Below are 16709 nucleotides of genomic sequence, written 5' to 3'. Positions count from 1 at the left end.
GCCCGTGTCTCCCGCCCAATGAGGTAGGGCAAGGACATAGTACGGCTCCGCTATGACCGCCACGTCAACGGCCCACTCCACCATGGACTGCAGGAAGAGGTCCTGAGCCCCGGCGCAGTGGTTCCCGTTGGCCTGCAGGAAACTGAGATGTCCGGCCATTATTCGGACATCTCAGCTCCCGACGCCCGCCTCGAAACCCCCGCCCTTTGTGGCTGGGCCGGGAGTTTCCCACGGGTGGATGGGGGGCAGCACGAATGACCCCCCATCACATGGTCCGCCGGCTTGCTCGCATCAGCGCACACAGCGCAGCGCGGTGACGCGGAGCACTGGGCGGACTTGTGGCCCTCCTTGCCGCAGCGGTAGCACAAACCGCTGCGGTCTTTTGGGCTGGGGCACGCGGCCGCAACGTGCCCCGTTCCCAAGCACTTGAAGCAGTGCTTGGGTCGAGCCTCCATGTGCGAGAGCCGCACTTGGCTCCACCCGACCGACAGGCTGCCCAACTGCAGCAGCTTTTTAGCCGCCGCAGCCGGCACCTCCACCAGGGCAGAACCTGTGCCGCGAGGCCCAGGTCGCACGCTACGAACCCTAACCTGGGCCTCGGTGCAGCCCCCCTCCTGCGCGACCGCGGTTATTAAGCGATCCGCGTTCGTCGCGTCATTGAGGCCCGTGACTCTCATGTCCGTGAATTTCACGGGCCTCGAAACCTCCACCTCCTCCGCCAGTGCGGACTTCAGCTTCGCGGCCAGAGCATCTGCTTTGTCCGCACTGGCTGTGCCGGGCACCTCGATTATCCGGGCCCCTGTGGCCGTCGAGCGTATCCTTAGGGGCCCGATGCCCAGCTCCTTCCTATCTATCTCCCTCTCGGCCCTGAGAAGGACCGACAAGTAAGACGCTCCCTTGGCCGCTGCTTCAGGCCGTAACTTAAGTATTACGGCCTGTGAGCGTGGGAGCGCCACTTTTTTGGGGCCCTCCTTAGGGCCCGCCTTCTTCTTAGGTTGTGGCGTCGGCGTCTTGTGTACCGGCACCACCTCCTTCTTCTTTGGGGCCTTGCGGCGGACCACCTCCGTCCATCCTGCCGCTTTGGCCCCGTTCCCCATTTTACCCTTTTCGGCCCCTCCAGCAGACGTGGATGGACCGAACGCAGTCCAAACCACCTCCTTCCCCCCCTTAGACTTTTGGCCTTTCCCCTTGGAAGGCGCAGGGAGGGAAGGGAACTCCTCGTCGGAGGATATCGCCGGCGCTGATGCCGCCTGTGAAGGGGCACACACCTTGGCCCCCCTTTGCAGGGCTGCCTGACGGATCGCCCTTCTGGCCTCCACGGCGACGGCCGAGCTGTCACCCGCCAGGGGAGGTCGGACGACTACTTCCTGTTTGAGCCGGGACTCTAGTGCGGCCAACCGCCCATCCACCAAATTGCCAACCATTCGGGCAATGTTGGCCTCCAACACTTCGAGCTGGTCCCGGCTCGTTGGGCCATCCGAGGCCACCCTGGCCGCCGCTGCCTTCTCCCTCCGCATCTCTTCATATTGGAGCCGGTGAGCACGTACCTCCTCCTTGAGACCCGCATTTTCTCTCTGGAGCCGCCCAATGTCGGCTCTCAGACGGTGGGTCTCCTCTGCCTCTGTACGTGTCACCAGCACGTCCAGCGCTTCCCGAAGGAAAGCAGAGGCCTTCATTATCTTGGAAGAGTACCCCCCTTTCAGGTTGGTACTCTTCCCAACCAACTCTTTAATAATGTCGAGGCTTTTCTCAGCCTCGACCATTATCTTTTCCGCTCCCATACTCTCCAGCTCCGGTGGGAGCTCCTTTCAAGGCAGGACTCGAAGGCGGCCTCCGAGTCCTCCTCCTCACGCTCCCGTAGGAATTTCCTCGCCTTGGCCAACGTACGTCCGCGGCCTCGCCTTCCCACCGGATCCTTTCCCCGTAAAACCCCGCCCCCAGTCTCGGTGTCGGAGCCCGACACCTCCGAAAAGAGGCGCTTGGCTCCTAACACCGACTCTGGGCGCGACGACATTGAGTCGTCGGCACCAAAACCATCCTCTAACCGATTGCCCGTTTTCCCCCCCCCGGACATCCCCCCCTCCATCATCCTCTCTATCATCCATCTCTACACACTCAAACACACTCACAGACAACTCCAAACAATAACAAACGCCAACGAAAACACTAAGAACGCAGAAAAAACAACTTTCCAAGTAAAACAGATCCTGGGAATTATCGGCCGATATCTGTTTTACCAGTTTTGTCAAAAATTTTAGAAAAATTAATATATGTCCGTCTTTATAAATACCTCAATAAACAAAACTTCTTTTTTAGTGAACAATATGGCTTTCGTCTGAAATCTAATACACTTTCAGCAAATGTGGATATTGTCACCAAAATTAAAAACGCGTTGGATAGTAAGCAAATCGTTCTAGGTATCTTTATCGATTTAAAAAAGGCTTTCGACACGGTCAGCCTTAATTTATTATCACAAAAACTACATAAAGAAGGTATAACAGGTTCGGCAATCAAAATTTTAGAATCATATTAACATCGTCGCAAGCAAATTGTTAAAATCAGAAAATTTCAAAGTAAGCCCGCAACGTTAACATATGGAGTACCACAAGGCTCTATCTTGGGACCGCTATTGTTTTTAATTTATAAAAATAGCATTAGTACAATTGATTTGTCTGGAGATATAACTCTTTATGCGGATGACACAAGCTTATTTTACTTTGGTGATAACATTAAAAATATAATTGACGTAGCTCAACGTGATTTAAATGTTATAAGCGAATGGTTTGTTTCGAATTTATTAACTATTAATACCAAAAAGACATCATATTTGATCTTCGCGCCTAAAAATAAAAATATACCAAATCATGACCAACTAACAATTATTAACGAGCCAATAAATAAAACTGATCATGAAAAATATTTAGGTCTTATAATGGATAACAAGTTAACCTGGCAATATCATATTGATCATCTTAAAAATAAAATATCCCCTTTGATAGGAGCACTACGTAAAATTTCCTTATGTATACCTAATACAATTCGTCCTATTATTTATAATTCTTTAGTAAAACCTCATATCGAATATCTTATTGAAATATGGGGAACTGCTGCGAAGTCTAACATAAAGTCATTACAAACTTTACAAGAAAAAATTATTAAAGTTCTTTATAAATATGATTATATGACGCCATCCGTTGAATTATACAAAAAAAAAAAAACAATTTTTTTTAATATAAATCAATTATACACTTTAAAAACCTGCATGTTGATTAGAAAAATAATAACAAATAAAACACATTCACAATTACACTTTCATAAAAAAACACATACATACCACACTAGAAAACATAATAAACTAGAACTTCCAAAAACCAGAACCAACTATGGAAAGAAAAACATTTTATTTGAAGGAGTTCAAATTTATAATAAATTATCAGACTTAATCATTAATAGCAAGAGTTTTCCTATATTCAAAAAACGTGTAATGGAATATGTGCAAAATAATTTATAAGTTAATTTAACCCCTACCTAAACATGTTTGTGTAATATAACTACCCGCAACATTTCATTTTACTGTATATAATTCATTTAAAGATTTCAGACTTTTACATGTACCCTCAAGCAAAATTATTGTAATTTCTTATTATAAGTGAACTTTTGTGTTCTTTATGAGAAATAAATGTCTTTAAACCGAAACCGAAATACCCACAAAATAAGAAATATGTATTGGGATTTTATTCTCTTAATATAAAATACACTTTATATGTTTTAAAATAAAAAAATTAAATAATAAGATAAATATTTTAAATATCTAATATGTATTTTATATTATTACATTGAGGGGCAAATTTGTTTAGCACTTCTCACAGACATGTTACTATGGTATTGCCTATAGTTTTAAATACCTCAAAAACACAAAAAGTCTACATTAACAAAATATTAAAACATAAAACATATTTTGCTTCCAAGTTTAACTGACACTTGTAAAATCTGAAAATTATTCCTAAAAGACTTGTTTCAAGTGCCAGAATATATTTAAAAAAACTATATGTCAATTTGATATCCTTCAAATTGAAATAGCACGTGTAGTGTGGTAGAATTAAAGAAATATTTTGATATTTTTATCACTAGTAATTAAAATGGGCAAAGCGAAAAAATTTAAACCCTCTGAAATAGGTCGGAATATAGCCCTTGCTGATCAGATTGAGGCTACAAATGCTGTAAAGAATAAAAATAGGAATAAGGAGAGGAATAGAATTGATGATGATGATGATGTACGTACAAATAAATAGTAAATGTATATTTTCGTATGGTTTGCAATATTCTTATATATTTTTATTTAGTTTGTTAATGCAGACCTTTCAAAGAAAATCCTTAAAGCTGCTAGAAAGCAGCAAACTGAGCTCACTGATGGAGTCGCATCTGTATCTGCATCCCTAACGTCAACAATCTTTAATGGTAATTGCATTTTATTAAAATGTTGTCTTTAAAAACTTTTTGAGTAAAATTTTAATAATGTTGTGCAGATTCCACATCTGATCCAGATGATGGCTCAGAAAAGGATGATTTGGAGCCAGATACCTATTATGATACCATTGAAATTAATGAGGATGATGAAGAAGCTTTAAAAATGTTCATGAATGCTAAGCCAGGGAAAACCAGGACACTTGCAGATATAATAAAAGATAAAATAACAAATAAACAAACTGAAATCCTTACACAGTTTTCTGATGTTGAAACTTTAAAATTGCAAAATATTGATCCAAGGTATTTTAATACCTGTTATGTTTTTACTTGTTTTACATTTTATATTATGTTAAATTAATATTTTCTAGGATTAAGTCAATGTATGAAGGCGTCAGAGATGTTTTAAAAAAGTATAGATCAGGAAAGCTGCCGAAAGCATTTAAAATGATACCACATTTACAAAATTGGGAACAAATACTATATATCACTGAACCCACGACTTGGTCTGCTGCGGCTATGTATCAAGTATGAAATGAATGACATTTTACTTATATTTTGCTAATTAAATTTATATTTCAATCAGAAACCTAAATATAATTAATAATGATATGTTTATACTAAAGTCATAAAATGTTTAGAGCTAATGATCTCAACTGTTTTAAATTTTAGGCCACAAGAATTTTTGCATCAAATTTAAAAGAAAAGATGGCTCAGAGGTTTTACAATCTCGTTCTTTTACCCCGAATTAGAGATGACCTTGCAGAATATAAAAGATTAAATTTCCATTTATACCAGGCCCTTAGGAAAGCATTATTCAAACCTGGTGCATTCATGAAAGGAATTTTATTGCCTATTTTAGAAGTGAGTACATTAATAATATAATACAGAAAAATATTGTCCATTTCACTTTTCTTTCCAAAGTGTAAGTTCTTATATTCATGTTAATTTTAATTTTATAGGCTGGTGATTGCACTTTAAGGGAGGCTATAATAGTGGGTTCAGTATTAGCTCGGAATTCAGTACCAGTCCTTCATTCCAGTGCTGCCTTATTAAAAATAGCAGAAATGGAATATACTGGAGCAAACTCAATATTTTTAAGGATTTTGTTTGATAAGAAATATGCACTTCCATACAGAGTTGTGGACTCTGTGGTGTTTCATTTTTTAAGGTATTTGGAAATAAAATGCAAAAAAATTGTCGTCATTAATTTGGTATCAAAGAAACATTTAATTAGACTAGTAGAGTATTTTCATTAGTTGTTGTCTTTCCCAAGTATAGTTTATAACAATGTGTACATAGTTTGGAGGGACTACAAACAATTTCTTTTACATATGAGAAATAAGATTCAAGACTCTTTCTGAAAATTTATTAACATGTCTGTATGTAGAGATCAGTGTGACTATTATTTTTTCTTACTTTTATTTAAGATTCCACAATGAAACAAGGTTGTTACCTGTACTCTGGCATCAAGCTTTTTTAACTTTTGTCCAGCGTTATAAGGCAGATATATCTACAGAACAAAGAGATGCTCTTTTGGAATTACTGAAGAAACAGACACATTCAACAATAACCCCAGAAGTAATTATCAGGCTTTGGAATAATAGTTTAATTTTAACAAAAAAATATTATTTTGTTGTTATTTATTTAACTAAATACATATATTTTTTAATAATGTGTATAAAAATGTGCTAAATAACTTTTGACAAGGGGAATATGCAAATATTACTTATAATTTCAGATCCGTCGTGAGTTACAAGCTGCTACCTGTCGAGATATTGAAGCAAATGAAAATGCAAGTAATATGATGACTGTAGAATGAAAAATTGAACATGCCTAATAATATTTAAAGCATCTGAATATCATATAAAATGTATATGAATTTCTTTTTCCTTTTATTCATAACCCTACTAAATTTTACTGTCATTGAATACATAATGTATACTACAAATATTGTTTAATAATAAAACAGAATTTTTGGTCCTCATTAAAAATATAATCTAAATTTTCATTCTTTTCATAGAAATCATAATTGAAAAGATGACTTGTGACTTGCAGCCTATAAGAGAATCACTGGTCATTTATTTACTGTTAATTTAAAACATTCATTTAGGAAATTTGGGCCCCTTTATCACTATCTGACTTTAGAGATAGTTGGGTGGGATGTTAGCTATTCACATACCCCCTGGCCCCACCAAGGCCGGCTGGACGGCTCGTAAAAACAGTTTCCCTGCATCATCAAAGATGTTACATTGTTAACATCCTCACACATTTATCAAGATGTCATGCTTAGTGGTTAGGCCCCTTCTCGACAACATGTTATTTTACCAAGAATGGAACTTTCAGATACATTGACACCTGCTCATTAAGTTCAATTTAATCTTGGTTAGACACGAAGGTTGATCAGAGCTGAAGACGCTATCATTAAGTCTGGGTTTTAATTTCTGGATTATAATTTATTATAAGTTTTAGAGAGCAAGGCTGGCTTCTCAACGCCATGAAAATTAAAGTCTCTGAAACAATCCACAAATTGACAATGAAAAAATTGCCATAGAAAAAGCACGCTGCTATTGATAACAGCCATCAACATTTAAAAGACTCTTAACAGGCAATTGAGACCACTTTACATTAATGTATATAACTAGCATATTGTAATAATTATACATGTTATCTACAATAAAAAAAAATATTTTTTTCCTAGTTCAAATGTCTATGGCAAGAAGCTCTTGCTATTGAGGCTCTTGCTAAAAATTTAATAATAAACTTTAACAAGTTGTGCCAGAATCAAAAGCTTGATCAAGGAAAGGTTTTGGATGTTGTCTCTCACAAGTAATAGCAAAATAACCATTTATCTCAGTGTTATTTATTTGGATTTTATTTCATATTTAAGTGTTTTTACTTGAGAATCAAAATTTTCTAACAATTATTAGTTAGTTTATAAAACAATTTATGCTATTTGCAATGGGCTTAGTAAACATGGAATATTTTTATTTTTTCAAAAACATGTTGTAAAAGTTATTATTTACATAAATCAAACCATTTAGTTAGTTTACTTCATCAAATTCTTTAGCAATACAATAAATTTTTTAACTAATTGCATTTACTCCTCCTTATAATTGAAAAAAGTTTGCTTACATTTTGCTTGAACCTATTTAGCATTATATTAATTTTCTGGATATTAAATTATGAGATTATAAAACAAGCATTTATAATTTAATTTTCACATGAAAACATTTTATTTTTGTAACCTGTTTATACAAATTAACTAATGATAAAATATATCATTCCTGTATTCAAAATAAATAATAATCATATGACCAAGTATATGACTAAAAAATGAGAGTAGTAAAGACATTTTTATTACAAAAATAAGGATTTTCTTCCCACTTCTGCACTTATAGCTATGGTTGGTATTAAGGTTATTTAATACTTTGAAACAAATTAAGTGTTATGGGAACATCCACCTGACTTGATATGAAATGAACGGGAGGCAAGACCGAATTTCCACATTCACATTTTCTTCCAGAAACAAAATCAAACGTACCAACTTTACAACCACAATTTTCACAATATAATTTGCCTCTAGTCCACCGTTCTTCCTCTATTTTAAGTCGTATCCATTTAGGTAAATTGTCCTCGTGAAGAAAAGCGAAATTTTTAGTACTATAGCTGCTACATTTTTGGTCACCGCATAATGCTGAACTGTATATACTGGCAAAATCTGAGAGCAATATGTTCCGACACTTATGACACTTGATGTGCTCTATATTCGGCATTTTGTAATAATAGGGAGTACCCTAACGATATAGCTACTAATTATTTTGATGTTTTCTTTGAATAAAAATTCAAAACATGTGATAATATCTTAATGTCAATTTTCAGATAGTGACAATTGACAAAGGAATGATGGCTAAAGCTAAAGTCAAAACTAAGTTATTTTATATTTCAGTTCGAAAGATGCCATAGCATAAAAAAAAGTAATTTAATCATGGGACTGTTATCTTAATTTTTTTATTTGTTAAGATGGCATCTTTTTGTTTCGCCAATATCATGTATTTTTAACCAACTTCGAAAAGGCGGAAGTTCTCAATTCGTCTGTTTTTTTTATGTTTTTTACCTCATAACTTTCGACTGGGCCAAGCGATTTTAATATTTTTTCTTTTTATTTGAAAGCTGGTTCTTCCCGTGTAGTAGTATTAAGTATGTGTGTGACAAATGAACGAGTAACTTCAACGCCAAACCATTTCTATCTATTTATTTATAAAAGTAAACTTCACAGGTGATCCGATGATGATAACAAGACCTGATTATGGAATCCGGAGAAAATTGAGAAAAATCTTTAAAATTTCTAGGCATACATAAAACAAATTAAGCAGTGGCATTATTTAAGTTGTTTTACGGGTGACCTTCATTGTCACCCGTAAAAAAAACGGGCAGACAGTTAAGCTGTATGTTTTGCTAAAGAAAGATCGGAAGATCATAACACAAAAATATAAATTTTCCCGAGAAATATCGTACATATGAACTTTATAGTAGTCACTGATTACTATGCTCTAAAAGCGACCGAAAATAAGAAAGACCTGCTACCACGTATTGTTAGATTGTGTATCTATTTACAAACGTATTTATTTACGTGCCGAGAGAAAAGCGCTAGTTTTTTTATCAGTTCTTAGTTTTTTGGGTTTGTTATGAGATTTATATCTAAACTGTGGCAATAAAACCTTTTATTTTTGATGCCACAACCAGAGGTACACCGTCTTAGAAATAATTAGATTTTCATTTTCAGCGCGTATTGTTTCACATAAATAAACAAGAATGAAAAATCATGAATTTCTAAGGTAGCGTTAGTAGTGTAGCTCTTACATGAAGATCCTTAATGCCACGAATAATAATCAGAATTCTCAACTCGTTAGTTAAGCCTTTAAAAATATAAAAAGATGCAACAGTGTTCCTCTTACACATTCGGAACATTTAAATGAAACTAGTATTATTCGGATTTACTACGCGGATTTTATTATTTAAAAACTACATAATCCCGACGTTTCGGTTACTTTGCAGCAACCGTGATCACGGTAACTCGCACCACCACCCTATACAGTTAGCTACCGTTGGCAAATCTTTGTTACAGAGAGCCCAACACCTTTGTGATGCTGACCACCTAGAGGCCGAGCTGCAGCATGTAAAACATGCTCTCACCATCAACAACCTGCCCGTGCCTCGCCAGCATCGCAAGAACCACCTGAAGCCACCCACAGTTGAACGACAACCTGCGATACTACCATATGTGAAGGGAGTTACTGACAGAATAGGCAACATTTTGAAGAAGGTTTCCATTAAAACTATTTACAAACCACATAAGTAAGTGAGCCAATTCTTGAGACCAATCAAGAGTAACATTCCTTTACAACAAGCGGGTGTATACAAACTCGACTGTGACTGTGGCTTGTCATACATTGGACAGAAGAAGAGGAGCATCGGTACAAGGGTTAAGGAACACATCTCGGACATCAAAAACAGGCGCGCGTCGAAGTCAGCAGTGTGTGAACACACAATGGACAAACCAGGCCACTACATTCGTTTTGATAAACCTCAAATCCTCGCTCGGGAAGACAAGTATATACCGAGATTAATTCGCGAGGCTATTGAAATTAAAAAACATCCCAATTTCAATAGAGAAGATGGCTGGAATCTATCAAACACCTGGGACCCCGTTCTTAAAAATATAAAATCCCATGTCCGAAACCACACCGCAGGACCTCAAGACACCGTGAGCGCATTCTGCCGGCATCCAGAGCGGTACGCCAGAAAATTAAGAAATCGATGGCGGTAGATGATAAATAACAAGGACCAACTGACAGACATTCACACCTCGTCTGCCCGTGATCACGGTTGCTGCAAAGTAACCGAAACGTCGGGATTATGTAGTTTTTAAATAATAAAATCCGCGTAGTAAATCCGAATAATACTAGTTTCATTTAAATGAATACTCGCGAAAATCTTAGATCTCACTTTCGGCACATGTTTGCTGTATTTATCCAATGTACTAAGCATCGCTTCATACAGAATATTTGTGAAGTCAAGTTTTCGTGTACGCAGAGGTTTGAACTCTGGAAGAAAATTGCCCTATATTCGGACACCCATTACCCACTTATTTAGCCAACGTTACCTACCGTGTTGACGCATCTTATTGCAAGACTTACGAGTATGTTGTCTTTTTTAATGCATTCAAGATGGTATTAACTATTAAGTCAAGTCAAACATTAAGAACATAAATATAACTGTGAACCTAATTTTAAGAAAGTTATCCTTAACTTGAATTTAGGATTCAGAATCCAAATTTATTAAAAAATGTAAAATTGCCTTACAAATCTACAACTTTTAATAACAAATCAAACTTTAAGTGGAACTAACTTGTTTCAAAGAGTTATAATAATTTATTATCTCAAAACGAAGCTAATGTACTTAAACAACTTTAATTTAATTTGCTAAAACACAAATCGCCTAAGACTAATATTTTCCCGCGTAAAAGTTAGTAAGCAAATATTGTCACATCGGGTGCGTTCCGGAGTTTACAAATTTTCTGTTTGCATTAAGAGTGTGTTAAATATAAAAAAAGTAATATAAGTAATAAATGTAAACAAATAGAAAAATTTTAAACATGTAAATTAAATGAAAAAGCAAGTCGCATGTGCGTGATATTTTTTATTTTCATTGAACTTATTTAATTACTCAACGAGTATTTTGCGCTGTCACATTATTCATTCACCTATACATAAAATATGGCTAGAGTGCTCAATTTAGATATTCTTCGTACAATAGCATTCGGTTCGTTCATCATTTAACAACAACGAACAAATATCTATTAATAATATTGTATAAAAATTACTTATACGGCATTTCTTATTTATTTAAGATAAGCTGAAGATATTGCTATACCTACATTTATATTAAAAGTTTAGGTAAAAGATAATAAAAATCATACATCGATAAACAAAAATCATATAAAAGCAATGATAACAATTTTGCACTTAGCTAATGTTGTGGCCTTAGTACGAGTTAACATTCCTAATTAAACTACCAATAGAATTAAAACGATTTATGAATAATAATCGTTCAACTATCGGTGTTATGGTAGTCGATGAAACCCGTACTGAGGTTACTATTGTTTAACATGTAAAAAAAGTTTTGTGTAGCTTAAAAATAACAATATACAAGATCGAGTTGGTGCTTGTTTATTTTACTTTTTATAATAAATGTTCAACAAAATTATTATTATATGTAAACGAATTAACAACAGCTTCAATATAACAATGTGAATATGGTTTCTACTCAATTATTCATAGGGGTGTATTATATAATAATATCTCATTATGTAGTAAATTATCTTTAACTTTTAAAAAACTTAAAAATCCTGACTAGTATCTAATGATTCAAAATAAGTATAAAGAAACATAATTGATTACAAACTCATCTTCGTGTAATTATAATAAAAAAATCGTTTTACATTATTGAGATCACATTCGTTTATCTTGGCAGAAAGCTGTCAGCCATATAGTATTTTTAATATCTATAATAATATATTACTTAAAAACGACATAAAACAAAATGTTCACATAAAATAATAGGACTGTAAATTAATATGTATTTGAAAATAATATTTTTTAAATTTATTTTTTGTGCAACCTGCCTAAAAACTAAAGAAAAAGAAACAGAAACATTTGTACCCACTCCCTTAGTGCTTGTTTTCTAAGTCTAGCAAAATATCCATAGTTTAATTGTATTCCATTCATATTCCATCGGATATTGATATCGTTGACGTCCTAGAAATGAAAAACGCTTAAACCGTCAGTGCCGGTCGACCGTCGGTGCCGATGCAAAGTCGTATCAATGGACGATAGAGAAAAACTATAAAAAAAATATTTCAAACTGATTTCAATTTCAAATTAACTGATAGGACGTTAATAATGTTTGAAAATGCGTAGCTTTATATTTTTAAGGTGAGCAAGATAACTGTTTTGATACTGTCATTTGCGATGCAAAATTTGTGCGCATGATGATTTGAATTTATCAATTTTTAATCAATTTTATAAATTTTGTTAAAAAGTAAATAATACTTCAACGCGGTGCGGTAACACACAATAAAAAATCAAATGATCAAATGTAATTTTATAAAAAATATAAACACAGGAAACTTAAAATATGCCAATAAACTACATAGGTCTTAGAATCACAAAATTACATTTATTAAAGGTTTTGAGATGTTAAGAAACAACATAATATACCTACATATGTATATATAAATATATATATAACAATAAAATATTGTTACCTTTTTAACCTAGTGTGCCAAACTTCTCACAATTCCACGGCTTGTGTGTTCTTTTAAAATATGTCAATAATGATGTATCTCCTCTTTTTATTTATGGTATTTAAAAAAGATCACTATAATACATATTATACATAATAAATATATTTAAAACATTCACATACATAATTAATCACATATATAATTAAATATTAACAAAATACAAATGAGAATTGGTGTTGAGAGCTAATTTACGTGCGCTTATTCTTCAGCTTAACGATATAAAATGTTGATCACAGACAAAATTACTAATTATTATTATCGCGCAAATATAACATTGCGCATTTATGATTTTAAAATATAAAATACTAAACTTATCAATATAATTTTCTAGAACAATAATCTGTGATTTTACAAAGATGAAAAAATCAGTTTTGTGAATAAAATTGTGTCAAGGCATCATTTTTTTTTTTTTAAATAAAGCGAACAACTCACAATAAAAATTTCTTATACTAAATTTTAGAGCTTATAACAGCGACAAGACTTTAATTATACAGTAATGTTATTTTTACATAATGTGTGGATTTTGTTCTTCTATGTGGTGAATGTAAAACTTCATTCACGTGATTTATTTACATTGTAATAATTTGTAATGACAGAGATAATGGAACAAGGCTGTATTACCTATTTATTAAGTTTGTTTGTTTTAAATAGTTCAGTGTTGCGATATTATGAAACAACGTGACTTAAGAGGCAATAATTAAAATACCATATAATTGTAATTATTATTTGTTACCGGTGATTTTAAAAAGGTGTATAATTTGTGCATTAAAAAAAATATTATTTGTTAATAAATACACTTACTCTCCAATCTACTGTTCAACTCTTGACATTTGAATGTCATCATTCGAAATAAATGCTATGCCATAATGATGACTACAAAGTTCTATTTTATATATAACAGCAAATAATGTGGTGTTAGAATTGAAAAATGTTTTTTTAATAGCTTTATCTGTTTAAATGGTGCTTTATAAAAATAAAGTTATAACTAATTTAAATGATGTGGCCAAAGTAATTGCCTCTATTTTCAGATAGAGCTAGAACTATGACCAAATGTAGATTTCTGTAATTGTGAAAAAGCATGATCTGTTTGTTGATTATGGAGTTCAATTAAATAAATATTTAATAACTTTCTTTTTATTTAATCTTATCGAATGTTTAACACTAACTAAACACAATTGAATCGCAAAATGATTAAAGTATCGAAATAAAAATAGTATAATGAAATAAATGGTTTTTGTATTATTTTAATTATAATAAATTTACTTGATTAACTTTATCTAACAGTAATATTTTAACTTCATAAATATTAAGATATTTAAATATTTAAATAAAATTATAAATGCAAAGTTATGTAATTACAGCAAATACAACATGCATCATCACACGCTTATAACAAAATATGACGTAAATTTATAATTATTTTGTTGTTTTAAGCTCATATTTTTTTTTGCAATTCTATCAATAGACTGTTAAAATGACTCCCAAAACCCATTGGTTTCATTCAATATTACGTTCGATATTTTTAAGCAACATATTTGAGACTTTATTTTGTTTTTTTTTTTTTCTTCATATATTTTGTAATGTATAATTTCTCAATTCTTATTCTATATTTATCAGTCTGATGACTACATAAGAAGAATACAACCACTGATTGTTATTTGTTGAATTTAGCAACACGCCCAAACGAAACGTCCATTTGTGTGATTCTTTCGACAACTTAAAAAAAAATTGTTATAGTGGACAAACAATTTTAAATTGCACAATAATATTTTTTAAGTGGGACCTAATTAAAATTCTACAACTATGAATAGTATTGAAATTCTACAACTACTAAAGCAATTAGGTACCTAATGGCATACTATTTATATACGGTAAAGCAACCAACATTATTTGTAGACATTAAAAAGTTTATAGCAGCTAAATACATTTTGCAATTGACAGACTTATAGATCTAAATCTAACTAATAATACTCTATCAGTTTAATTTTTCATCGAAGTCAACCTTTTTCCTTTTTATACTATTTCTCTCATTTTATAAAAAAAACTCTCTAATTTATTGTTAGTCGATGTCTGTACAAACATACCTTCACACAAATATAAAATTTAATTAAAGAATAAATGTTATATGTAATTTATATGTAAATCAAACATACCTACCATACCTACGCGTGTTTGTAATTTCGAAAACATCAAAAATAAGAAATGAAAAAATAATCAATCAATCAATTTAATTTTTCTTAAGTCAAAGGTGGTATTTTTGTACATTAATATCGACTAGCATAACTAAGCATTTAGTTCAAATAATTTTTGTCCTTGGAAACTGAAGAACTGAATTTATAATGGTGAATTACGTATTATGCTTTAGGTGCGTAATTAAATGAAATAATTAATGAGAACAATCTCAGTCGAAATGTTTTCTATAAATAAAAAAAAATTAACACTTACAGTTAATAAGCATTTTAAACTTGTAAGCACTATTATATATACAACACTTCAATCTTTAGCATTAAGCACTTATAAGTATGTATGTATTGGGATGCCTGTTCTTACAATACATTTTATTGCTTACTTGATATATTGGCAAAAATGATCTTAATTTTGGTAATAATTACTACCAAACAGAGTTTGGTAAATATTTTGAGCCAAAACATATATATTTACATCAACAATAAATTTGTTGCTGCTTGTAATGTATTTTCAAAACTTTATGTAAAGTAAAAACATGTCGGTGACTCTCCAGCTAAATGAATCATATAAAACCAAGTTAGATTTATAGAAATATCCGAGGCATTATCCGTATGAGTCTGTAACTTCAATGGTTAAGTGGTAACTACATACACCTATAATAATGACAAGCATATTTTCATAAACGCACTTCCACAAGGAGCATTTTAAAATGTTTGATCAAAGTAGTGTTAGATATTACCTAGCTACATTGTAAAGGCAAGGAGCAAGGACGGGTAGAAAGCGTTTATCGTTTACTCTCTTCTGGAAATACAGTTCACGAAGGTAGGTTTTACGTAGTGTCTCAGTCTTATAACTTCGTTCTGTGCGGCTGAGAACTAAACTTAAAATTATAATTTTTAGTCAGATACATCCGCGCGGGTAAAATTTATTCATCAGCAGATACAAAACTTAAATCGATGTGAATATTATCTGATAGTGCTATTGAATGTAACAGCTAGTCACGCTTTAGTAACCATTATCATTGTAAACTACGAAAAAATTAAAGCACCCGATGCGTCCAGTTATCTTTGTTCATGCGCGACAAACACGCATGTAACTTAGTAACGTAGTGTTATGGATACCGATTCAAATGTTTCATAAGCATGGCCGTTCATTAGACCTATAGTTGGACGCGATCAGCTTCGAACATTCAATTTTAAATACGATTGGACTCAGCGAGAGCTGAGGACGCGAGGACGTGTCAATTTATTTTCGACGAATTATAAAATTGGTCCATGCATGGGGGGCGGGCGCGTCAGAGGAAGGTCCTCGCGTCGTTATGGCGAGTGCTCGCGATGCGTCGGCAGAAGTGAAAACGAGCAGGCATCGCGAGCGTCGCGGACGTCGCGGGCGGCTCGACTACCGGCGACCGCGAGCCGCCCGCCAGCGAGCCGCACGAGGAGGACTCAGCGAGCGAGCGTGTGGAGGGCCGGGAGCGGGGGGCGCTCGCCTCGCCTGCCTCACACTACCTGTAGAACGAGTGTGAATGAGGGGGCGGCGGCAGTGCCGGCGGTAGAGGAGCGTGCGGCTCAGACGCCGACCGCTGCACCCCCGGCGTACGATCTCCGCGCTCACGCCCGTTACGTCCACGGTCGCGATCGCCAATCCAATTCCATTCCCACGGGTTCTACAACATATTGACATGTTTTAA

The 16709-nt window shown here is 34.5% G+C and overlaps 2 protein-coding genes across 4 annotated transcripts in view; one reads left to right on the top strand and one right to left on the bottom strand.

The window, feature by feature from the left end:
- The first annotated feature begins 4056 nt into the window (after positions 1 to 4056).
- LOC116767319 (bystin) lies at positions 4057 to 6349 on the top strand. The gene is made up of 8 exons (XM_032657583.2): positions 4057 to 4274; positions 4344 to 4458; positions 4527 to 4767; positions 4836 to 4992; positions 5137 to 5328; positions 5427 to 5635; positions 5895 to 6045; positions 6206 to 6349. The coding sequence occupies exons 1-8, from the start codon at positions 4140 to 4142 to the stop codon at positions 6284 to 6286; spliced, it is 1281 nt and encodes a 426-aa protein (XP_032513474.1). The 5' UTR covers positions 4057 to 4139; the 3' UTR covers positions 6287 to 6349.
- Positions 6350 to 11146: 4797 nt separating this feature from the next.
- LOC116779060 (potassium voltage-gated channel unc-103-like) overlaps positions 11147 to 16709 on the bottom strand; it is a 32806-nt gene continuing 27243 nt past the window's right edge. For all 3 annotated transcript variants that reach the window (XM_061526860.1, XM_032673261.2, XM_032673268.2), the window contains exon 17: positions 11147 to 16685. In XM_061526860.1, the coding sequence (XP_061382844.1) occupies positions 16524 to 16685 (162 nt within the window). In that variant the 3' untranslated portion in view covers positions 11147 to 16523. The remainder of the gene's footprint in view (positions 16686 to 16709) is intronic.

Source organism: Danaus plexippus (assembly GCF_018135715.1).
Source record: "Danaus plexippus chromosome 3 unlocalized genomic scaffold, MEX_DaPlex mxdp_30, whole genome shotgun sequence".
Taxonomy (NCBI): domain Eukaryota; kingdom Metazoa; phylum Arthropoda; class Insecta; order Lepidoptera; family Nymphalidae; genus Danaus; species Danaus plexippus.
Note: the sequence above shows the minus strand (reverse complement) of the source record. Positions and strands in the feature narration are given on the sequence as shown.